Genomic DNA, 25,337 nt, shown 5'->3' with positions numbered 1-25,337 from the left:
AATGAGCAGTGGGGATTTAATCCTAAGTCTTTGGACTCTTTCCATATGTAAAATAGAGATAATAACACTGTATCATGCTAAAGACAGTAATTAATAACAGCAGTTCATAGTTCCAGAATATGCTGTAGAAGATGGACAGAAAAACATGGGAAGGGAGAATCCTCATTCAGTACTGAGGAAGGTATGGGTGGGTTGCAGTGTGCACATACAGTGGGAATACTCCTATTAAGGAGATCACAGATCCCCTACTTTGTTATATAGCACACTCTTGTCTAGAGCAATTGATATTATCCTGTAAAATAGCCCTAGCTTGAAAATGGCAACACCTGTTATTAGTTAACCACTGAATGATGTGTTCCTTGACAGATAACTGAGAACAACATAAGGGGATGCAGAAGAAATGGAGGAAGGGTTATGGGGGATAGAAAGAATAAGCATTTATTAAACACCTGATGTGTACACAAGGACCAGGAGGTTCTATTGATAAAGAACTAATTGGCTTCCATAAACATTTTGATCTAGAATAGGTGATACAGTAATATGTTCTATGTTTAGGGCTTTAGCTAGGCTAGCCGGTATCACCAGAGTCAGGGTTATGGCCTTGAGGTGGGATCAGTAAATGTTTACAACCAGCTTTCTGAAAAGTATGGCAACTTCTAAGATTAATCTACATATTCAACATTTCTCCCATACTTTCTTAGATCAAGACAATCAACAAAATAACAAACCAAGCCTTACTTTGTAGCATTTTCTGATTTTCAGAGTGCGAGTGCGCTCAGTGAAAATTTACCAATCCACTTCCAGCACATCCCTGCTCATTCCAGTCTTGCTTGGCCCCGCTGTAGGGCAAACACAGCAAGCCCCTTATGTCCATATACCTTCTTGCTGTCCCTTGCCCGTGATCTTCCACCTCTGAGCATTTTCACGGATGTCCCCCATCTGGGATGCTCTCCCACATCACCTGTAATTCCTGACTTTGCCAGCTTCCTTCAGGGTTCAGTTAAAGCCCCACTTTCCACAAGAATCGTTTCCCAGCCTCCTTAGCAGCAGAGACCACCCTCAGTTTTTCTAGTCTGTGTCTTTCCATAATGGTGCACATGTGTCAAACTCCTCGAGTTCGAGACTGCCTTTTACTTTTCTTCGTATACCCAGAGCTTAGCCCGATGCTGGTCTCATAGTAAGTGCTTAACAAATACTTTGTGACTGGCTGACCGATATGTCTCCTGCCAGGGCAACCTGCCATTAATTCTTAGAGATAGTTGATGGCATCTGCATGATGTGGTTATCGAGCCACAGCTGGATTCTTTAGGTAAATATTGGCCTTGGATTCTGACGCAGGATGGCCAGAGTCGGGGAAGGGCAAGAAAGGGTGACAATGATGGTAAAAGCTGGCATTCACATAATGCTTTAGATTACAAAGCTGCCTCACTGGATGCTCACAGGAGCCCGTTCGTATTCCCAGATTACTGATGAGGAAATTGATGCTGAAAGAGACTAAGTACCTGAATCCCTCAGCTAATAAGTGCTTGGAGTAGGACCTAATCCATCAAGGAGCATTTATTAAGTGCCTACTGTGTGCCAGACCCTGTCTTAGGAACTGGAGATATGAAGACATATGAAACAGGCTCTGCTTTTGTAAGCATTTCTGACACCCCTGGCCAGAGGTGGCCGTTGTTGTGGATCCTCTGTTCTCGAAGAGTTCCTTGACATCAGGGAGGTGATGCTGTGACATGCAGGTGAACTGGATTTCAGTGAGGGAGGCTGGGCAAGCTTATCGGCCTCACTGTCCCCTCTGGGTCCGGTGCCAGACATAGATCAGGACGGCTGGAGCTAGTCCCGGAGGCAGAGGTCTTTTTAAATTGAGGTCTCTCCCATCTCAGTTTGACTGAGCCCACACCCATTCAGTGATGTAATCTGAGGACTGACGATACGATGTCATGTGGTAGGAAGATCCCTACAAATGGAACCAGTGCCAAGTTCAAATTTAGGCTCCGACATTTATGAAATATGAAACCATGCACCAGTGACCCCATTTTTCCGAGCTTCATTTTCCTCATTGTTATTTTTATTTGCTTTTTTGGAGGCAGAGTTAAATGACTTGCTCAAAGTCACACAGCTAGCTTCTGAGGCATAGATTTGGACTCGGGTCCTCCTGAAGCCAAGGACTGTGCTCTTATCTCCTGAGCCAACTTGCTTTAAAATTAGGGTCATGGCATTTGAAGTACTTAACAAGGTTGTTGTGAGTAAAGCTCCTCATAAGCCTTCAAAGTTAGAAATGTGAGTTTGGGCTTTAACTCAGTCAACCAACACAGCTGTATTGAGCTCCTCCTGGATCTGCTTGTGAGGCGCACTGAGGGATATAGAAAAACTGAGAACATTAGACCTTGCTCTCTAAAGCATTCACAGTCAGGGAATCCAGTGTGGAGTATAAGAAATAATTAATTCTGTTCTTCATATTTGTAAGAGTAGAGAAAAGAAAGGTAGGTATATTTTGGCTGGGGAGAGAAACACGGAGAACCAGAGGAATCAGTAAAGATTACACAGAAAAGCTGGGACTTGATCTTGTCCTCCAGATATGGATAGGAATTAGTGGGATGCAGAAATGGCAAAGATTTCCAGGTGGGGGGAACAGCATGAGCAAAGGTGTGGAGGTGGAAGAGTATGATCAGGAAGATTAGAAAACTGAAATTTGGAGAGACGAAAGGCTGAGAAGGAACAAGATAGAAACCTTTAAACTCATAGAGGACATGGAGAAAGTGGAATGTGGGTTTGTTAACCAAATTCCAGGTACTAAAACCATGGATACTTTAGAGCATTATGTGACGTAGTTTTGAGAATTCCCTCCCCATAAAACTTCTCACAATAGAAAATAAACTTATAGAAGTTGTTGTAGGAGAGTATAAGCTAAAATACAAATTATTGTTCAAAATTTTGTTTTTTTGATAATTTCTCTTTTCTGATATAGTTTTCCCCCTCCCTCTCTCAGACAATCATCCCCTTATAGCAAAACATCTCCACAAAAGTGGACAGCATATTGAAAAGGTCTGACCTATATATAATATACCACATGCATAATCCCTTATCTCTGTAAAGAAGTAGGGGAAGAGTTTTTTTTTTCATTATTTCCTCTTTGGGGCCAAGTTTATAACAATGAGTTTAGATGTTTTGTTGCTATTGTTCTTTCCATTTACTTTTGTTGTGTGTAAAAAATTATTGTCAAATTAAAGAAAGTAATAACTTCCCTTTATATAGTGCTTATGAAGTAGGTAAGACCAATATTTGTTTATTTATTTAGAAATAAATACAAAATTTTAAAAAAGGGAAAATAATAAACAAAACAAAACACTGTCATGTGTCCAGCAGAACATCAGGGAGAGAGGATTCAAATATGTTAGAATAAATTTCCATTTCAAGAAAGCATATATGATAATAGAAGAGATTATAATTATTATTCTCTATCTTTTCTTTGGTTCCTTATAGGTTATTCTTAGGATCAATATTTGTTATCCCCATTTTATAGATGAGAAAATTGAGGCTCAGAAAGGTAAAAGATCTTGCCCATTGACAAACAGGTATAAGTAAGAGGCCAGAATTTGAATTTAGTTCTCCTCAGGATGAGTCAAAAATTGTACTAGGTTAGGCTAGTACCATGGACAGAACCTGGTCCTCCTCTTAACCCTTCCTAAGGTTCCATTACAGAGATAGAATCCTGGGCTGGAGGGAGTCTAAGGCTGACCTCAGGCAGCCCTATATGAGTGTATGCAATGATTTCTTTCTTTATGTGTCTGTATTTCCTGGCTTGGGTCTCTGCCGGACCCCAGCTTAGTATGCCCATCTGTGTTCTTTAGGGCCCATTGGATACATATGTCTACCTAAATATATCTGCAACTGTGAGTGTCAGAATGCTTTTGAATTGCCAGAGTCTCCCATGTGCTTTTTACCGTAACCATTGCCCTGCTCCACAGGAGGGTGGGCTACCCAGCTGGTCAGATCCTTGGGACTCAGCAGGCTGCTCTTGGGGGACAGGGGAAAATGGGGGAAATCCTTGAGAGCATGGGGTGGGGGCTGGAATATGTCCTTGCTATCTGACAAGCTGAAGCCTGCCTCTCTCCTGCAGCATGTGATCACACTGACATCAGCAAATCTGTTTGTAGGGCTCAGTCCCAATGCTCTGCTCAGATTCCCATCTCTCCCCCTCCTCAAAATCAAAGCTTAAAAATGAACTCTCCAAAGTTGATAGAGAGTATTCAGAGGAATGGTAGGAACACATGGTGGGAACAGAGCGGGGAAACCCCCAGACTCCTTTCCTGTCCTTGCTGTAATCCATACTGGTGACTAACCTTCATGATGTCTTGCCTCACTCACAAACCTAAAACAGGCCCAGGGAGATGCATTGAATAAATAAGAGAATGAACAGCTTGATCCAGGGTCTCACTCATTATGGGAAGTTTGGCCTCTAACTCTACTTGGTTTTCTTTCTTTTTTTTTTTTCAGGTTCTCCTGTAGACCCGGTAAGAACATCCAAACCCATTTGCTTCCCTCTCACCTCTGTTTCTTACAAAATCTGATCCATGCCTGCGGGCAATTATCCAAATTCCCATTGCTTCCCTGTGCCACGAGCTGTCCACTGAGGGTGATGGTAGGGACAAAGTTCCCCTGTATCTTTTCTTCTCCAAGAGCATTAAAATTCCATCAGGTTGACAGACCCCTAGTCTTTGTCAGGGAGTCCTTGGAAGTCTGCAAGCCAGAGATAGAAGACCACTTATTGGATATGTTATAATGGAGATTCCTTTCACATACAGCTTAGATAGACAAGTCTCCTTCCCTCTCTCTCAAAGTGTGTGGTTTTTACCAACTGGACTTGGAATGTCCCTTTTAGAGATGAGCCAACCTGTTGCTCTCCTGTGCTTCTTCTGTCATGGATGAAGATACCAGAAAACATTCAAGCAATCTGTATCTTATACCTGGCACTTCAAGAGCACTTAATAAGTGCTTATTGATCAATGGATCCTTTCCTCCTCCCTGCATTTCTCCCATCTGCCCAGAAGATGGCTTGTCTCTGTCAACAAATCAGGCCATCATTGTGGGGTAGAGCAGTATTATCAAACAGAAGCTCCCCCCCCCCTTATTCCAGCTTGAAATTAGATTAAAATGGAATTGAGAAATATCTGTCAAAAGAAATAACACAGTAGAATATAAATAAATGTTAATTTATGACTTTTGTGTGTAGCCATCGGGATCTTTATGTACCATTTTTGGTGAATCATTTCTTTTTGAATTTGACACCACTGCCCTGGTGGAGAGAGTATGGTTATAATACAGTAAGAAAGATAGAATACTTCAATACTCATGCAGTGGAAAGAACACTGGAAGGTCTCAGTTAAAATCCTCCTTCAGACATATATTAGCTATGTGACCTTGGGCAAGCGATTTCTCTGTGCTTCATTTTCTTATCTATAAAGTAAAAGAGTGAACATAATAGTCTCCAAAATCCCTTCCAGATCTAAATCTTCTTGAATTTGTTGTTCAATCATTTCTGTTATGTCTGACTTTTTATGACTCATTTGGGATTGGCAAAGACAGTGGGGTGGTTTGCTATTTCCTTTTCTAGTTTATTTTACTGGTAACTGAGGCAAATAGGGTTAAGTAACTTGCCCAAGATCACATAGCTACTAAGTGTCTGTGGCCAAATTTGAACTTAGGAAGATGAATCTTCTTGACTTCAAGCCTAGCCCTCTATCCACTGTGTCACCTAACTGCCTCAGCCCTTAAAAATTTTCTCTATGTCCAGTAATGTATTGTGGAGGACATAAAAGCTCAATAAGATCAAAATCAATTATGCAAATTTTTATTGAGTGCCTACTATGTGCAGGGCACTACTCTAGTAGATTTTAATCCCAAATTATCATTGCATTGAAGAGACAAGACATGCACTTAGCATCATAGGAGTACTTTATAGTAACTACTGGGCTGCTTGAAGAAACTGGGGGGAGGTCACGGGGAGGGAGGGGCAAGAGGAGAGGTGGGGAAGGAGTAGAGGTTAAAAGAAAATGAATGCCTCAAATGAAACACTTTGGGCATAAGAGACATTAAAAATCCCATCTGCAATACCCCCTCTTTGTCCATTGCTTTGACTTCTAGGATGGGGAGCTTGTTATACACAAGCAGTAAGGGTGGCTTAAGAAAAATAAATCTGATATTTAAGCCAGAGTCAATGAAAAGCATCTTCTCTAATTGCAGTCTGTTGTTTTTCTTTCCTTTATAGGATGCACTAAATACAGGAGCTGGTAAGTATGTCTGGTATAATACAAAACACTCATTATTTAAGGTTCCATTTGGGAGGGTTAATGAATAGTTCTGTCATGTGGGAAAGAGACATTGACATTGGCGAGAGCCTTGAATCCCTCCTCCTTAGGCCTTCTCGTGAAGTGCCACAATAATTCTCCCAGGAGAAGGGTGGGGCGAAAAGACAGGGGCTTGTTTGAAATTTTGTCATTTGGGGAAAGGGTAGAATCTCAGTTTTTCTTCTTTTTCCTCCCTTGTGGTCATGATCTTTCCTGGTCGTTGTTACTCAGGAAAATTGAATCAATTAATCCATAAGCATTCATCAAGGGCCTACTGTGTGCCAGGTACTGTCCTGGGTGCTGGGGATTCAAAGACAAAAGTACAAAGGTCTCAACCTTCAAGAAGCTTATGTTCTATTGGTTGAGACAATGTAGATGTGTCTTTTAGGTATGTGTGTATAAATATATGTATGTGGGTATACTCACATATATCCAGAAAATAAATATGGGATATTTGGCTGGGTACCAGGAAGAAGGTAAGGGGATCAATAAAGGCTTCATGTAAAGGTGGCACTAAAGCATAATTTTTTGGGATTTCCTTATTTTATTAAACACATTTCCATTATTTGTCATGTTGTGAAAGAAAAACCAAAACAAAAGGGAAAAAAATATGAGAAGGAAAAAGCAAACAAAAAAGGTGAAAATAGTATCCTTCAATCAGCATTCAGTGTCCATAGTTCTCCCTCTGGATGTGAATGGCATTATCTATTGCAACTCTATTGAAATTGTCTTGGAACATTGTATTGCTGAGAAGAGCTAAGTCTGTCATAGTTGATCATTACATCATCTTCTTAAGTATAGTTTTGAAGGAAATAAGAGAGTGTGAGAGATGGAAAGAAGAAGGGAGAACATTCTAGGCATGGACCACAATCCAGGCAAAGGCATGGAGAGAGTGGATGGAGTGCCATCAAAATGGTCAGTCTGAATGAATTGCAGAGTGAATGAATGGGAATAATGAATATGATAAGGACTGCTAGATGGCTTAGGGGATAGAGTATTAGGCCTGAATTCAGGAAGATCTGAGTTTAGATTTAGACACAGATATTTACTAGTTGTGTGACCCTGGACTAGTCATTTAACCCTGTTTTCCTCAGTTTCCTTATCTGTAAAAGCCAGAAAAGATAGAACCTATAGTGTTGTTGTGAGGATGAAATGAGTTAATAATTGTAAAGCATTTAGCATAGTGGCTAGAAGATAATAAATGCTATTTATTTTTATATACACACATATACATGCTTTATTTTATAAATATGTTCTATTTATAAATGTAGATCAGTATGGAAATATGTTTTGCACAATTGATATTTATAACCTGTATCAAATTGCTTACTTTTTTAGGAAAGAAAGAGAGGAAGGAGAAAGAAAAATTTGAACTCAAAGATTTTTTTCCTTTTTTATTAATAGATAGCCTTCTCAAGAATCTTAATATTCATTTTTGTAAGATTTTGAGTTCCAAATTTTTTACTTTCTCCTTTCCTTCCTTCCCTCCTCCCCAAGACAGAAACAATCTGATATAGGTTATATATGTATCATTATTTTGAATACATTTCCATATTTGTTATTTTGTGAAAGAAAAATCAGAACAAAAGGAAAGGACCATGAGAAACAAACAAACAAATGTTTCTCCATAGTTCTCTTTCTGGATGTTGATGGCATTTTCTATCCCAAATCTATTGGAATTGTCTTGGATCACTAAATTGCTAAAGAGAGCTAAGTCTGTCATAGTTGATTAGCACACAATCTTGCTTTTATTGTGTGCAATGTGGTCTTGGTTCTGTTCATTTCATTCAGCATCAGTTCATTTAAGTCTTTCTAGGCTTTTCTGAAATCAGCCTGCTCACCATTTCTTATAGAAAAATAGTATTCCATTGCATTCATATACCACAACCATTCCCCAATTGATGGGCATCCACTCAATTTTCACTTCCTTGACACTACAAAAGGGCTGCTACAAACATTTTTGCACAAGTGGATCCTTTTCCCTCTTTGATCTCTTTGGGATACAGATCTAGTAGTAGCACTGCTGGATCAAAGGATATGCACAGTTTTATAATCCTTTGGGCATAATGGAACTCAATTTTTTTTTTTTTTTTTGGCTAAGGTAATTGGGGTTAAGTGACTTGCCCAGGGTCACATAGCCAGGAAGGGTTAAGCGTCTGAGGCCAGATTTGAACTCAGGTCCTCCTGACTTCAGGCTGGTGCTCTATCCACTGCGCCACCTATCTGCCCCACCCATACATTTATAAAACAAACACCTGCTGTGTATAGAGCATCATGTTGTGCCCTGAGAGGGATGTAGATTTAATTAAGATAAGGTCTCTGCCCTTACAGAACTTACATTGTAGGACTATGAATAGAGAAAATAGACTTTTTATGTACTGTTGGCCAGATTACTTCCTTTCCCTAGATACTTCAATCTTCCAATATGTAAAATGGAAGACTTGCAAAGCTTTAATAAGATGATATCTATGAAATCATCTCCATAAAGTACCATGCAGAAGGAAGTTGTTATTGTTAATAGAACTTTTGAGCATAATTAAATTGTTGGCTTAATCAAAGTTACTTAGGATAGTTAATTAAAAAAAAAAAAAGACAGTATCTCATCAGGATTAACCAGCATTCTTCTTATGAATGAATGAATGAAAAAGCGCTTAATAAACACTTATGTGCCAGACACTGTGCCAGGTGCTGGCAATACAAATACAAAAAGCAAAATGGGCCCTACCCTCAAGGAACCTACATTCTAATAAGAGAAAATTACTCATAAGGGAAAGGTGTTTTGGTTTGGGAAGTTCCACAGAGTGCAGACACAGGGTCATTGATTTAACACCTACTTCCCAGGAATGACAGTACTGATTTGATTGGTAGAAAGCATTGGAGAGGAGTATGCGCCTGGTGGTTTGTCAAAAAGGGCATTTAGCAAGTATTCTTACCTCCATTTTGCAGACTGAAAAACTGATGCATGTGAAGTCTCATCATCAGTAGGGCAGGACCCCAGTAAATACAATGATTGTTTTTTTTATGGAGCCTAACTAGGGCATGGTAGTTAATCGGGGGTACTTTGCCATCTATGAAAGCATTTTGAAAGTGTGAGTCTAGGTGCCTTGCATATCTCCTTTGGAGTTCTTTGACAAGTTGGGTCATAGAGAAGGGGACGATTCCCTGAATCTGAATTGCAAAGAATGAACTGCTTCCTTTCCCTTTCTGACCCAGGTCCTAAAATGGTGGCAGTGCAGAATTACCACGGTATTCCAGCTCCTCCTGGGAAGCCGGTGTTGACATTCCAAACGGGCGATGTGATCGAACTGCTGCGAGGTGACCCTGAGTCTCAGTGGTGGGAAGTAAGTGGTGTTTTGAGAAGCTTGGGGAAAGGTTCAAGTTACTTGATTTGACCTATATCTCCATTAGGACAGCTAGGCGGCACAGTAGATAGAATGCAGGACCTAAAGTCAGAAGATTCATCTTCCTGAGTTCAAATCCAGCCTCAGACACAAGCTGAATGACCCTGTGACTTAACTCCTACTTGCTTCAATTCTTCATCTGTAAAATGCGAGCACACTAGAAAAAGAAATGGCAGGCCACTCCAGTTTCCAATAATCCATGGACATCCCTGGATTCATATAAGAGTCAAATTAGATTGAACAGCAACATATAAGTATATGTCAGTCTTGCAGAACTTAGTGCTGGAGTTGTAGTTGTAGCTAAGGATCAGGATGGAAACCCCCTCTACCTTCTCCCCACCCCCAAAGGGAACTTTGCCTAGACTTGCAAATTTCTAGACAGAACCCTGAAATGCCTCTTGCTCTTTCCAGGGAAGGTTAATACAGACCAAGAAGTCGGGGTATTTCCCTAGTTCATCTGTGAAGCCTTGCCCTGTGGATGGACGGGTAAGCACTTTCCTAAATGTTGCCATCATCTGAGCGGCCGGACTTCAGGTCTCCAGTGGACCTGGGAAATCAGGTGCAAGGGGTTTGGAGCACAGAGGTCATTTTTAGCATGATGGCTTCGCAAAAGGTCATTGGAGAGGAGCTACTGGCTCCATAGAGAAACTTGAGTTGCACAACCCTTACCCACCCCCATTTGTCCTGCATACCACAGCCAGAATAAGCTTCCTGCTGTATTTATTGTGACACTCCTCGCCTCCAAAATCTGCAAGGCTCCCTACTATTTAATGGTTAAAGTTGAAACTCCATTGTCAAGCATTCAAGACCATCCCCAGGCTGCTTTAAGGCTTTTCAGCCTTATCTCACATCACTCCTTTTCCCACATTATGTTTCAGCCAAATTGAATAGTTCTTTGTCCCCATCCCACCTTGCCTCTGCTCACACTGTTCCCCTATGTCTCTCATGCCCAACTTCTCCTCTTCAGCTATTGAATTCAAACACAACTTTTCAGAAACAGCCCTGAAATCAGGAGGGCCTGAACCAAATGTAGCCTCAGACATTTACTATCTGTGTGAACCTGGACAAGTCACTCAATCTGAGTTTTCAAAAAAAAAAAAAAAAAGATCCAAAGCTTATCTAAAGTACTCTTCAGCTTCTTTTCAAGCTATTCTCTGCTTCTCCTGGTGAGCAGCCATCTGCTCCCAACCTGGCATCCCTCTCAGTCTTGTACCTCTCTGAGTCACTTAGCATAGAATTTGCCAGTGTTAGCTGTATTGTTTTTACTCTATCACCCTCGTAGAATGTGAGCTCCAGGAAGTCAGGAGTCAAGGATTAATGAAACTTTGGCTGCCCCCCATTATCAAATACTAAATTCAGTATTTGGTGTGATTAAGTTTTATTGAATGAGTAAGGAGATGGCCGGTGTCCTAATCTCAGACTTAAAGGGCCCAAGTTGAAATCCTGCCTCTGATGATTAATACCTGTGTGACCATGAGCAGCTAACTTCACCCCACCAGGCCTGGGCATCTTCACCTGTAGAATGAGGATCTTGGACCATTCCCTTCCTGCATTCCCTTCCAGCTCCAGGTCTCTGGTGCTCTCTCTCATCCTCTGGCCTGTGGAGATCACCAGTCACATGGAAAGTTGTTCTTTTTCAAACATGGGTTGGAGGTCCCTGTTTGAAGGAATCGTAGAACAGATTGGAGGATGAGATTAACTCTGACCTAGCACAAAACAAGGCACATATTGTGCTGGGGAAAGAGCAGGCTGTGGTTTGGAACACTGGAGAGCAAGGGGACAGCATGAGGTCATTATCTAAATGTAGCCTGGATGAAGTTAGGTGGTGTATTGGAAAAAGCATTAGAGCTGGAGTCAAAAAGACCCAAGTTCAAATTCAGCCTCAGACACTTCCAGACCTGGGCAAGTCACTTCACCCTGTTTGCCTTGGTTTTCTCATCTGTCAAATGATCTAGAAAAGGAAAAGGCAAACCACTCCAGTATTTCTGCCAAGAAAACCCCAAATGGGGTCACAAAGAGGATGACATGATTAGAATGATTAAGAAATACAAAAACCTGGGGTCTGTGGATTGGAGGATAAAATCATGATTTACACACACTAAATCCTCCTCCATATAGTATATAAACAAATCAGGCTTGGGTCTTAGAAAACAAATCTTATTCCTTTGTGGACAAAAACTTAGAAATTTCTAAGACTGAAAAAAAAAAATAGCCCCAGAAAGAACATTGGGAGAAGAGAGCAGTCGTTCCCATTGTGAAATGGAAGTCACATGAAGTCTGGAGCCAAGGACCTAGGATCAAAAATCCTAGCTCTGCTGTTTTGGGTCACTTCACTTTTCTAGGCCTCAGTAGCTTCAACTGTAAAATGGGAAAGTTGAACTGGGTAGACTAAGCCCCTTCCAGCTCTTGTAATTCCAAACTCTTCTTGCCTTAATAACCAATTATATTTTCTTTCTACAGCCTCCAAGCAGTAGGCCCCTATCCAGAGAAATAGACTATACCACATATCCTTGGTGAGTCATATGTTAAAATGAGCTAATGGAGAGAGTTTATTTTTTTTACTAAATTTCTTAATTCTTGGGTAGATGTTGGAGCAGGACAGCAAGGTAACAAATGTCAGGATGCTTGGATCTAAACTTAATTCTGCAACCCATTAACTGTGTGACCTCTAGCTAGTCCCTTCTATTCTGTTAAATGAGAGGATGTAGTAAACGATTTCTTTGGCATTTTGATGTGATGATTCACTCACCTTTATCTCACCATCACATCCACCAAGAAAGAGAGAGTGTGTTATCATAGATGATCTTAGAGTCAGGAAGATCAATTTGGATTTAATTCATGCCTTTAATCTATTATAGCTATGTGACTATGGATAATTCATTCAACAGTTAAAACCATCTAAAATTTATTATTATTATTATAGCTTTTTATTTGCAAAACATATGCATGGCTAATTTTTCATCATTGACCCTTACAAAACCCTCTTTTTCAGCTTTTCCCCTCATTCCCCCCCTAGATAGAAGGTAGTCCAATACATGTTAAATATGTTAAAGTATATGTTAAATACAATTTATGTATAAATATTTATACAGTTATTTTGTGCAAAAGAAAAATCAGATCTAGAAAGAAAGGAAAAAACCTGAGAAGGAAAACAAAAATACAAGCAAACAATAACAGAAAGAATGGAAATGCTATGTTCTGATCCACACTCATTTCCCATAGTTCTCTCTCTGGGTGTAGCTAATTCTCTTCTTTACTGAACAATTGGAACAAACAATCTAAAATTAAAGTTACTGTCCTGAAATGCTGTCCTGAATAGATGGAAGGAGTTTCCACACTGGAACTTCAACTCCTTTCCCCTCCCAAATAAAAATCAGGTGTCTTGTAAGGGTTTTGCTACACATTAATTTTTTTTAATGTATCATTATCTAAAGAATCTGTTCATCTTCAGGTTTGCAGGCAATATGGAACGACAACAGACTGACAACTTGTTAAAATCCCATGCAAGTGGGACATACTTGATCCGAGAAAGACCTGCGGAGGCGGAGCGATTTGCAATAAGCATAAAGTATGTGCCGGACCAAAAACCAAAACAAAAAAACCCAATTGCTTGTCTAGTTGTTAGCAGCAATGAGATTTTTCCCCAAATTAAAGTTTGAGCAATTCATATGATGGGCTAATGAAAAACTCAGTCTTTAACTTACCAATTGTAAAGTCAATATCTATGGTAAGGCATTTAATAGCTGCAATGTCCACTAACAAAGCAGAATTTGTTGTTTTCCTCCCCATACCTCCCCATCACCACCCTCCAAAAAAAAAAAATGAGGAAGAAAAGGCCTTTCATCCAGGATCACTTTTCTCTGTGCTTTGTAAAGATGTTCAGAGGCTTGAAAAGAGAGCAGAGTGTCAGCATCAAAGCTGTGAAGGATATGAGAGAGCATACAGGGCATGTAACTAGGACCAGGATATTCAAAGCAAGGCCAGGAGTAAAGGAGAGAGCCCAAGTGAAGGAGTGGGCCCTTGATCTCTGTAGTCAGACAGTACTGACTACCTGAACAGCCTGCATTCAGAGTACGGGCAGTGGCGATAGGGCACATCAGAGCAGCTTTTCAGAAACTAGGCAAATAAAACAGATGGAAGGCTCTCAGGGACACTGGGGGCCAGTGCAGGCAGGAGATAAGAGATTAGAAGTATCATGGGAAGCAAAACTGAAATTCTGAAGTGCCATATGAAGTGAGAGGTCCAAGGTGCAGACAAGTTATCACAGACCAAGAAGACCAACTGGGCAGGAAAAAATGGGCAAGCTGATGTGAATCACAGGTGACAGTAGAGACCTTAACAACTTTAGCAATCCTCTGCCTTGACCAGGAAGCGTTTATATACTTCATCTTAGATAATGCATCAATCCACCAACCCAGCAAGCCTGGGATGAGAAACAGAGCCAGACAGTGTGAGTAACTGACTCCACTTATCTACTAGTCAATGGAAAAAGGCTGCTCTTTGATTTGCTGATGAAGACAGAAAGGGCATTTGGAATTGATCCTAGCAAACCAGTGGAATAGAGAAGCAGTTGTAGCAATTTTGAAGTAATTCTTCGCTTTGGTCAGAAATACTAATTTTGTCATTGTTCCTAAGGTTCAATGATGAAGTGAAACACATTAAGGTGGTGGAGAAAGACAACTGGATTCATATCACGGAAGCAAAGAAGTTTGAAAGCCTATTGGTATGTGAATCTCTGCAACTTTTACCTACCTGGGCTCATTTAAGGATTCATAGAGAAATAGTAACATGAATAATAACAAGTTTTCTCTGCTCCATTTTGTCTCAGATTAGCTAAAATAGCTATGTAATTTTTGTTTTTAACTCTTTTTTTCTTAATGGTTTTTTCCCCAAATACATGGAAAGTAGTTTTCAGCATTCATTTTTGTAACATTTTGAGTTCCAAATTTTTTCTCTCTTTTTTCTCTCCTTTTCCCATGATAGCAAGCAATCTGATATAGATTATGTATGTACAATCATTTTAAACATTTCTGTATTAGTTATATTGTGAAAGAAAAATCAGAGCAAAAGGTTAAAATCTCAAGAAAGAAAAAGCAAACAAAAAGGTTAAAATAATATTAAACTTTTATTTCTCGATGATGATGCTGTTACTCTCTCTAGAGAAGTTACCCTTTTTTTTGTTTAAAAAAGAGAGAGAAGCAATGTCTAATTCTACTTAGAAAATCCTACAAATCATTTCATGGGCCTACAGATGTAGAATATTTTCTTACTATGTGTTCTTGACATGTGTGCTCTTCCCCATCCCCAGGAGCTCCTCACAAGGTTTTGTTATGCTATACTAAATTTTCAGAATGTGTCTTGAGACTCAAAAAAGTCTTGAATCTCCAAGCAGACTCTGGGACCTTTCTTAGGAAGTCAGAAAATTCTGACAATAATCCTCCTTTAAAAATCTTATTAGATTTATTCCTGAAGTGGAGGATGAATGGACATGTTTCTGCTGCATATGACTCTGCCACTGATCTAACATGGAGGCTGTTTACTCAGTGGATGAGACCCATGGTCAAAATGCCCTTAAAGGCACCACCAGAACATCATGGCCCTTCAGTGAAATGATTTCTACTAAGCACCTGCTATGGGTACAGTCCTATGCGAGACACTGTCACTTGGGGTGGGGGGAGCAAGAAGAGAGCCATAAGGAATATGCAAAGCTATTTCTCCCTACCGTGCAGCCTGCTTATCCTCAGATTATCAGGTGTGTGCTCAGAGCTGTGATACAGACTCTATGTGCAAAGGGAACTCAGAGAAAGGAAGAATCAGTGCAGCCTACGGTATTCAGAGAGGGCTTCCTCTAGGAGCGTGTCTTGGAATATGCTTAGAAGAAAGGACCCATCCTGGCTGTGCTGTTGGGCACATAAGCGTTGACACGATGTTTATCTTTGGCAGGAGTTGGTAGAATATTACCAATGCCACTCACTCAAGGAGAGTTTTAAACAACTGGACACCACCCTCAAGTACCCTTACAAATCTCGAGACCGCTCAGCCTCAAGAGCTTCTACCCGCTCACCAGGTAAGAGCATGCTGAGTTTCCCCCGCCCCCCACAACATGCTGAGAAGAGCATTTCCCTCTGTTTCTGAGTGTTCCCGACCCTCTGATAACCATCCCTTTGGGCCCTGTAACTGTTTACCCTAAAACCCATAGCAAGAATTCCCCTTTTAAGTTTCAGGGCATACATTGCCTCTCATAGAATTAGGATTTCCCATGCACTGACCCACGAAAGAAAGGAGAGCAAGGAACATTACCAGTAGAGCAATGGGAGGTCCTAATGACCTGTCTCGAGTTTAACTATAACTTAGCTAAGTTTTTCCCTAAAAGACATAAGCTTTACTACCCAGTGTTGGTTCCCTTTTTGATGTGGTCAGAACCCCTGGATACTGCTGATTCAAGGTGTACTGTGCACCAGGTGCTCATTCTTCTACATAATTCTCCTTTAGTGAGATCAACAAGCATGTACAAGTGAGCTGAGCCCCCAGCTAAAGCAACAGAGCTCATCATAACTGAATTATGAAATGTGGTTCCAGAGAGAAGGACAGACAGATAAAATATCAAGTGCTTACTCTGTGATAAGCACATATTAAGAGCTGAGAAGTAAAAATTCAAGGTAAAATAATTCAACAAGCAGCTAGGTGGTGGAGACCTGAGTTCAAATCTGGCCTCAAACACTTGACCCTTGTTAGCTTTGTGACCCTGGGCAAGCACTTATCTCATTTAGCCTCACAAACAAAACAAAATAATATGGAGTCCCCACTTTTAAGGAAAGAATATTCTAAAGACAGTACTTAAAGGATTCTAGAAAGGGAGGGGAAGAAGGACATGAGACAGGCAGAGAAATCTTGAGAGGTTCATTAAGGAGCTACCAAAGCAAAGGGCAGATAGGTTCAAATCTACCTTCGGATACTAGCTGCATCCTTGGGATAATCACATAACTTTTCGTTGCCTCAACTTCTTCGTTTGTAAAATGAAAAGGTTGGGCTCATTGGCCTTAAAGGTTGCTTCCAGCTAAGGTTACCAACCCCAAGAATTTAGAATCAGAATTCAAAGGAGTAACATCTCTATGCCTGAAATACATGGCTACAGTAGTTCTAGGAGTATGGATGGAGTAAATAATAATGGTAACTTAGAATCTGTAGCACTTTAAAGTTTAAAAAGTTACTTCTTTGTAACATTCCTATGAGGTAGGTTGCCCAAGTTTTACTATCCTCATTTTGTATATAAGAAAACTGAGCCTCAGGGAAGTTAAGTAATTCAACCAAAAGTCACACAAATTTACTAAGTGTTAGTTCTGTGATTCAAATTTTAGGTCTCCTGATTTTGAAGTCTGGAGCTCTCTTTACTATATCATAGCACCTTTAGTGTTATAAAAATAATAGTTCACACTTCTCTAGTGCTTTAAGATTTATAAAACTTTCCCCCAGGTATCTCATATCTATAAGATAACATCTGTACTTGCAGCAATTTGGGTGAGGGGCCAGAAGAGTTTGCCTTAGAGAATTGCCACACTTTTAGACTGGCCATTCAGGGCCATTCCAGTTCCTGCTCCACAAGGGATCCCTGGGAAACCTTTGAATCATTTCTTTTGCCTTGATAGCTTTAATTTTAAAATTATATATTTTTTGGTATTGATTTTCCTTCTTCCTCCCTTTTTTATGTGTTCTCTTGACCTTTTTGCAGCTTCCTGTGCTTCCTACAACTTTTCTTTTCTCAGTCCTCAGGGCCTCGGCTTTGCCTCTCAGAGCTCCTCCACACCCTTCTGGTCAGGTATAGCTGCCTAGGGTGTGTGGGAGAAAATCTTCATCTCCATCTATCAGTCACTGCTGGCCAGCAGAGTACCTGCCAGTGGGTTATCAGGCCATCAGCCTGAGCTTGAAAGCCACCAAAGTCCCAAAAACATCATGCTGGGAGTCCTCCCTTGCCCAGGGCAAGAGATATTTTCCGTTCTAGCTTGCAGATGATCAGAGGGGATGGGACTGTGAAAATGCAACACATTGTTGGGGGGGTTAAGAGAAAGATGTGGCCATTGGTGGATTAGATTTCAGAATGGGTTTCAAGCTTGGCCTGTGACCAGCCTAATCATAACTACCATCACCACCAACCTCACTCCACACCCATCTATTTGTTGTCACCATCGCTTAGATGATCATTTTTCCCTATGTCAATGACACAGTCATCCTCCCTGGCAGATTTTGACTTGAGTAGTTGAGAAAAGAATCAAGGGGTCATCTAGAAAGGAGAAAAGGAATAGCATGAGTTGTACCATTTTAGAAAGCCTGAAACAGAAAGAACTTTAAAGGTCTTCTAAGACTAAGCCCTTCATTTGACAGAAGAGGATCCTGAAGTCTAAGGTGATGTGTCCAGGGACAGTTTATGTTCAGAGCATAAATTAGAATCTGACTATTCTGATTCCTTGCCCTGGGTTTTTTCTATGGCACTATACCAGAACCCTTTTAATACATCTGAAGGAATGAGGTTGAGGGGAGGGACCCAAAGCATAGCCAGCAAGGAAAGATAAGGTTTGGGGAGCTTTGCTGGTCCTGAGATGCCTCTGTCACCAGAGCTCACAACTGTCCTTAACATTCACCCTTGATCCATCTGAGACCAGAGTGAAATAACCAACAACTGTTTGTCTTTCCCCTAAAATGTGTCGTGCTCTATTCTTTGCCATTGCTTTTAATGGAATTAGTCCATTTTAACTTCACGTCATGCTACTTGGGTCTGAGGGAAGAGCTGGTACCAGGTGGGTTTCCTTGCCATAGCCCATTTTGGTTTTAAATTCTGGCATCAGAAGAGTAAGCTGACTAAAAGGGCTGATAGCCCCAGGTCATGGCATCCTTGCCCAGCAGAGTAGAGGGGTAGGGGGAGAGAAAAAGAGAGAGCTTGGATATCCTACCACTCTTGCTCAGGGTGGAGGCTAACCTCAGACCGGCTGACTGCCTAATGTGTTCCTATCCTTCCTCTGTCCAGTGTTTACTCCCCGTGTCATTGGCACGGCTGTGGCCAGGTACAACTTTGCAGCCAGGGACATGCGGGAGCTCTCACTTCGAGAAGGAGACGTGGTGAAGATCTACAGCAGGATTGGTGGCGACCAGGGCTGGTGGAAGGGAGAGACCAATGGAAGGGTAAGGCCATCTTTCAGGTTCACCGGGCAGGGCTTGGAAGTTTATTGCATGAGATAATTCTGCTCCCTAAGAGGCAGACAGGTGGTGCAAGGATAAAGCCCTGGGCCTGGAGTTAGGAATATCCAAGTTTAATCTGTCCTCAGATGCTTCTTAACTATGTGACCCTGGGCAGATCACTTAATTTTTGTCTGTCTCAGTTTTCTTAACTGTAAGATGGGGATGATAATAACACCTACCTTGCAGAGTTGTTTTGAGAATCAAATGAGATGATATTTGTAGAATGCTTAGCACAGTGCCTGGCATATAAAAAGCACTTACTAAGCCTTCCTTCCCTCCCTTCTCTCCCTCCCTCCCTTCCTCTTTCCTTCCTTCCTTCCTTCTCTCCCTCCCTCCCTCCCTTCCTTCCTTCCTTCCTTCCTTCTCTCCCTCCCTTCCTTCTTTCCTTTTCTCCTCCCTTCCTTCCTTCCTTTCTTCTCTCCCTCCCTTCCTTCCTTCCCTACTTTCCTTCCTTCTTCCTTCCTTCTTCCTTCCTTCTTTCTTTCCTTTTCTCCCTCCCTTCCTCCCTTCCTTCCTTCCTTCCCTCCCTACTTTCCTTCCTCCCTCCCTTCCTTCCTTCCTTTCCTCCCTACTTTCCTTCTTCTCTCCCTCTCTCCCTTCCTTCCCTTCTATCCTTCCTCTCTCCCTCCTTCCTCCCTTCCCTTCCCTTCCTCCTCCCTCCCTTCCTTCCCTCCCTTCCCTTCTTTCCCTCCTCCCTTCCTTTTTTCCCCTTCCTACCCTGTATTCCCTCCCTTCCTTCCCTCCTTCCTTCCTTCCCTCCTTCCCTCCTTCCTTCCTTCTCTCCTTCCCTCCTTCCTTCCTTCCTTTCCTTCCTTCCCTCGCTCCCTCCCTCCCTCTCTCCCTCCTTCCCTCCCTCTCTCATTCCCTCTTCCTTTTTTCCCCTTCCTACCCTGTATCCCCTCCCTTCCTTCCCTCCTTCCTTCCTTCCCTCTTTCCTTACTTCCCTCCTTCCTTCCTTCCTTCCCTCCTTTCTTTCCTTCCTTCCCTCGTTCCCTCCCTCCCTCTCTCCCTCCTTCCCTCCCTCTCTCATTTCCTCTTTCCCTCCCTCTCTTCTTCCCTTCCTTCATCTCTTCCTTTCCTCCTTCCCTTCCTTCCTTCCTCCCTTACTTCCCCCCTCCCTTCCCTCCTACCCTCCCTTCCTCTCTTCTTCCCTTCCTTCCCTTCATTTTTTTATTCCTTCTTTCTTCCTTTCTTCCCTTCTTTTCAACTTCCTTCCCTTTCTAAGTGCTTATTATGTGTAAGAGGCTTTATATAGAGTAAGATCATAGATTTCCCTGCATAAACAGACCTGTCCTGAAAGCATATCCTAGCATCAGTTGCCATTTGGAGATGAGTGGAAAAGAAAGATGAGAACAGGGTAATGGATAGAGTATTGACTTGAAGTCAAGACCTGAATTCAAGTCCAGCTTTAGAGACTTGCAAACTAAGGGCAAGTTACTTAAATTCTCTTTGCTTCAGTTTCATTTTCTGTAAAATGCAGCTAATAATAGCACCAACCTCTCAGGTTTATTTTGAAGCTCAAATGAGATCGTTTTTGGAAAGTTCTTTAAAGTACTTTATAAAAATTTGCTATGATTGTGATCATACCTATCTCTTTACTTATACTACTTGTACAGGTTTTTTTTATATTTTTCTTCTTTCTCTCTCTTTCTTTTTAAAAACAATCAGGGTTAAGTGATTTGCTCAGAATCACAAAGCCAGTAAATATTTGAGGCTGAATTTGAATTCAGGTCCTCCTGACTCTAGGGCCAGCATTCTCGCCACAGCATTGCCTAGCTGTCCAAGTTTTTTGTGCTTTTCATAGAGCTTCATGGAATCTCATTTAATCCCCAAAATTCTTTGAAGCATCAGTTAGGATAAGTATTATTCCATTGTATAAATGATGCTCAAGGAAATCATATAAGCCTAGGAGATAATGGCAGGAGTGCTGGGTCTGTAGATAAAGGATCTGGTTTCAAATCCAGGGTCTGTTTCTTGGACCCTGGGCAACTCAATACATTCTCTGGAATTCCATTGGACTCAATGACCTCCAAGATCTGCTCTAGCTCTAAACCTAGGATGCCATAAGCCTGAGCACCTTGTCCTGTGTTGTCCAGCTAAATTAATGGCAGAGCTAGGACCCAAAGTTCTGGACCTTGCGTTCCAGTTCCCCTATCTGGTGAGCTACTGTCAGGTGCTTCCCTTGAGGGTTGGCTGAAGGAGCTGAGGACCTGGAGAAGAGAAACCTTTGGGGTGCATTGGCAGTTGAGAAGGAGAATCTTATCTTGGTGCCTTTAAAGAAAGCAGCCTCACATTATTAAATTATCTGTAATTGGATGGCCCTACACAAAATGGCCCTAGCACCAGGATCCTTTGCCTGGCCTTTGAAGCATCCATAGAGTAAAGACTGTGGATATTTGTGGCTAAGGCACCAGATAAGCTTCTAGAACATGCTCTCACTTAGAACAAAGATAGTTCAAGAGTAACTTCTAGCACTTGAAGATCTATGCAAGGATTATGGGCATGATTAGCTAGCAGCAGACTTGGGCTCCATGTAAGGAAAAATCCCTTAACAATTAGAGCTATCCAAAACAAAACAAAATAAAAAAACCCAGAATGGACTTCCTCGTTTGGAAGTACCCAAATGTAGGCTGAATTTCCTCATTAGGAATGTTGTAGAGGGAATGTTATTCCTCTTGAGATAAGGGTTATGTCAGATGACTTCAGACATAGCTTATACTTGCTGAGCTCTGGTTTTTTTGATGTTTGTTTTGCTGAGATAATCGGGGTTAAGTGACTTGCCTAGGGTCACACAACCAGGAAGTGTTAAGGGTCTGAGACCAGATTTGAACTCCTGACTTCAGGGCTGGTGCTCTATCCACTGCACCACCTAGCTGACTCCTCTAGTTTTTTTAATCTATAAAATGGGGAGAGGTTGGTCTCACTGAGAATGAGGTTCTTTCCAGCCCCAATGTAGGTGACTTTTTTTAATACCTCTAGTGTCAAGAAATTCACTATTTTGCATTGTAGCCTCTTCTAGTTTTTGACTTCTGCTAGAAAATACTTCTTTTTAATGAGCTGAAATCTGAATCTCTAATTTCCATTACCCATTGAGCCTAGTTCCATCTGGAGCTACATAGCATGAGTTTCCCTTTTCCATATGAGACCCTTTCTGAGATTTAAAGATTCCTATGGAGAATAAAAAGTTATCAGTCTTTTGATATGTAGCCTGGATTCTCTACTACTCTCTCATGCCATGGTGACTATATCTTTTGCAGATCGGCTGGTTCCCATCAACTTATGTGGAAGAAGAGGGTGTGCAGTGACAGCTGGATCTCAGGCTGAGCCCGTGGATTCTCCCAGAAGAGTCTCTCTATAGTGGATGAAACCCTCTAGTTAATTCAGAGGGAAATGTCCTCCAAGCTTCCAGTATTAAACAGCCTGAAGGGGTGGGAAGGGTTGGGGGGAGGGGGACAAGATACTAAATGCAAACCATTTGCAAATCAGTCATCTGCCCTTGGTGACCCATCCGGGACTTGTATATAAAACTTAACAGTGTATCTCAGATTACATTGCTACAGTATTACCCACCATCCCAGAGAGGTAAAACACAGAACCTTTCTGAGCCCAGAGATGAGACTGTTGGAAGTTGATTGTTAGCCATTACCAGGCTTGCTGTTCTGGAGGAGCACCTAGGATGGAGGAAGACCCACTGCTCTCTTGGGGATGGTGTTTGGGTGGAAGGGCAGTGGGGGAAAATACCTGAAATGAGGACTGGCTGAAAATGCCCATCAGCTCCTCTCCTTAGCTTCTCCCTGGCATCCTCACTTGCTGCTGGCTCTGACATCTAATGCTTCAGGATGAAGGACTCAGTGCATGTGTCTTTGGGGCCAACTGCCTCCATCAAGATCATCAACCAAGTCCTGGGCTGCAGCTGCTGAGGGAAGGGGCTAGCCTAGGGGCCACTGTGCATAGAAGGAAGGCGACCGGTCCAAAGTGTTGTCTATGTAATATTGATTTATCATTGGATCATAGATTTAAAACGGCAGAAACCTGAGAGGCCATGTAGTCCTGATTTTCAAAATGGTCTGCCTTGGATTCCCTCTGGGCTAGCGAGAGTGGGAAAGGGAATGGAAAACTCAACTGTCACAGGAAGCCCCCTTTCCCTCCAGGAAATTTGGGGAATGACAGGAGCTTCAAGATGCTGAAACTTTTCTCAATGGTATTTTCATCAAATATTGTCTCCCCCTTCAAAACAAAACAAAACAAAACCCAACACATTCCCTTCCCCTCCTGCCCTGTTCTGCTGAAGTACTTAGAAGATCTTTACATACTATTTCCTACAAACTGGCAAATAGAAACTGAGTCCCTAAATGGGATCAGGGAGAAAAGGGTGGTTTTCTTGTTAGGGACTATGCATCTCATGGACTTCTTGGACATGGGATCCTCCATGTGGCCTTCTGGGGACCTCCTCAAAAATAGTAATCCTGGGTATTTTCAGCATAATTCATAGTGATTTCTGAGTCTGCTCCATTTTTTCATACCACAGCACTTGGCTGTCCCTTCTCATCTCAACAAAGTTCTTTTCTTCTGGAGCTTCTCTCAGTCTTCCAAACCACGGTCTGTTTTTAGCTCATGTCAAGTAAGTGCCCTTGTAAGTGGCTAACCCCATCACACACCTTTTAATGCTTCTTGTCTCCTTCCTGCTCCCACCTCTATTCCTGAAGTCCTGGTCAATCATTTGCCCTAAAGTACACTAAAGTCAGAGATTTAGAGCGGGGAAGGGACCTTAGAGATCAATTTAGTCCAGATCATCATTTTTAATTTAAGGAAACTGAGGCCCACGGGAATCAATTTGCCAAAAGTCACACAGGTAATAAGGAGCAGAACTGGGATTAGAACCCAGGTTCTTTCCATGGTACCACAACTACACTGCTTAGGAACAGGGGCAGATCTCTCTGAGCAGCAAGCACCATGATCTTACCTCTGTGTGTTTCTTCTTCTTGACCTTGTCTAAGTTTGGGAAGGATTACTTTGCTAAATTGTTTTGTGTGTGTGCCAAACCTGCTGGCAGAAAATCATCCCACACTGGTCCCAAGGTGTAACCCCTTATTGACTAGAGAAGGGGGAGGTTGAGGGGGAGGAGAAGGTGATGAAGGGAAGTGATCTAAAAGCTAATATTCCTCCTAGGAGGGAAGAATCCAGAGAGATAGATGGGGTTTGGGAAGGAAACTACTTGGTTGTTTTAGCTCTTGCTGCTGTTTGGTGCTAACTGACTGGCAATTAGTCTGGTTGGTTCATTTCTCCACTAACTGTGACTATTTCTGGACCAATCACACATTCCTTATATTCAGGAGGGGAGGGGAGAAGGAAGAGTATCAAGAAGATAATGGAAAACATTCTTCCAAGACCTGTGAATTGTGAGATATTTAGAAAAACATTTTTAAAAATGAATGTGTCAAGTAGGCTTCTAGCCCTCAAAATGAGCATCCCAGAGTTCATTCCCTGAGCCTTTTGGGTGCACTTTGCCAGGATTGACAACTCCCAGTCAGGAATTTGGCTGAATGGAATCGGTCATTCCTGGGAGGGAAGGGCTTGGGGGAGAAGGGAAAAAGTTAAGAAAGGATCTTTTGTGTTTACTGTTGTAAGAAACTCGTTCCGTTTTTGTTTGTTTTTAAAGAAAAAAGTTTGTAATTATTTCTCCAAATGCCATGATATATATCTGTGAATAAGGAAAAAGTTTTTATGCTGGCAAGAAAATGTATATATATTTTAGTTGATCATGAAACAAGTCAAAGTTGTAAGTGAGGATGTTCAGAAATAGGAAATAATAATGTAAATGCCTTGGGGTTTTTTGTTTCTTTGCATTGCACTAATCAGGGAGGGAGAATTAGGGGGAAAGGGGGAACTGTGGAATAATAGTTCATAGCTGGCAATTGGGAAGTCCTCTAGGGGTAGTTGATAATCCTGGGTTAGGAAAGTCGTTGTGACTGAGAAACTCTTTGCATGCAGGTGGGGGATTTCTCAGTCACAGCACACCCCATTAATGCCTGCAACCAAACAGAAATGTAATTTTGCCAATAGATTTTTTTCAAATCATGATTTTTACTGCAAATAAACATACATTCTTTTCTGCAGAGTTGTGTTGTCTTGTTCCTTCAAATAAGTCAAGTATTGAACAATTACAGTTATCCCTTCCACATCCAGACTTTCCTCATCAGAGAATTTTGACTTTGTGGATGAGGCAAAAGAAATTAAATGGGAATTTTGGTGGAGTTTTGTGGAAGCTGAAGATGACACATAAAGGCCAACAGATGACATAGAAAAAGTTTAGAAACTCAAAAATGCACAAAATGTGTGCCTAGTTTCTTGCCTTTCTTGC

At 41.6% G+C, this 25,337-nt stretch overlaps 1 protein-coding gene across 2 annotated transcripts in view; it reads left to right on the top strand.

Moving 5' to 3' along the window:
- VAV2 (vav guanine nucleotide exchange factor 2) overlaps positions 1-25,092 on the top strand; it is a 446,728-nt gene extending 421,636 nt beyond the window's left edge. Inside the window, exons 18-29 of one of the 2 annotated variants that reach the window (XM_051980289.1) lie at positions 3,849-3,890; positions 4,495-4,511; positions 6,266-6,287; positions 9,558-9,685; positions 10,157-10,231; positions 12,206-12,258; positions 13,197-13,313; positions 14,381-14,468; positions 15,689-15,812; positions 17,475-17,561; positions 18,765-18,919; positions 22,234-25,092. In XM_051980289.1, coding sequence (XP_051836249.1) covers positions 3,849-3,890; positions 4,495-4,511; positions 6,266-6,287; positions 9,558-9,685; positions 10,157-10,231; positions 12,206-12,258; positions 13,197-13,313; positions 14,381-14,468; positions 15,689-15,812; positions 17,475-17,561; positions 18,765-18,919; positions 22,234-22,281 — 956 coding nt within the window. In that variant the 3' untranslated portion in view covers positions 22,282-25,092. The remainder of the gene's footprint in view (positions 1-3,848; positions 3,891-4,494; positions 4,512-6,265; positions 6,288-9,557; positions 9,686-10,156; positions 10,232-12,205; positions 12,259-13,196; positions 13,314-14,380; positions 14,469-15,688; positions 15,813-17,474; positions 17,562-18,764; positions 18,920-22,233) is intronic. The other variant, XM_051980290.1, reaches the window with a different exon arrangement.
- Positions 25,093-25,337: the final 245 nt, after the last annotated feature.

The sequence above is a fragment of the Antechinus flavipes genome, chromosome 2 (genome assembly GCF_016432865.1).
Source record: "Antechinus flavipes isolate AdamAnt ecotype Samford, QLD, Australia chromosome 2, AdamAnt_v2, whole genome shotgun sequence".
Lineage (NCBI taxonomy): Eukaryota > Metazoa > Chordata > Mammalia > Dasyuromorphia > Dasyuridae > Antechinus > Antechinus flavipes.
This window is presented reverse-complemented; position numbering and strand designations above follow the sequence as displayed.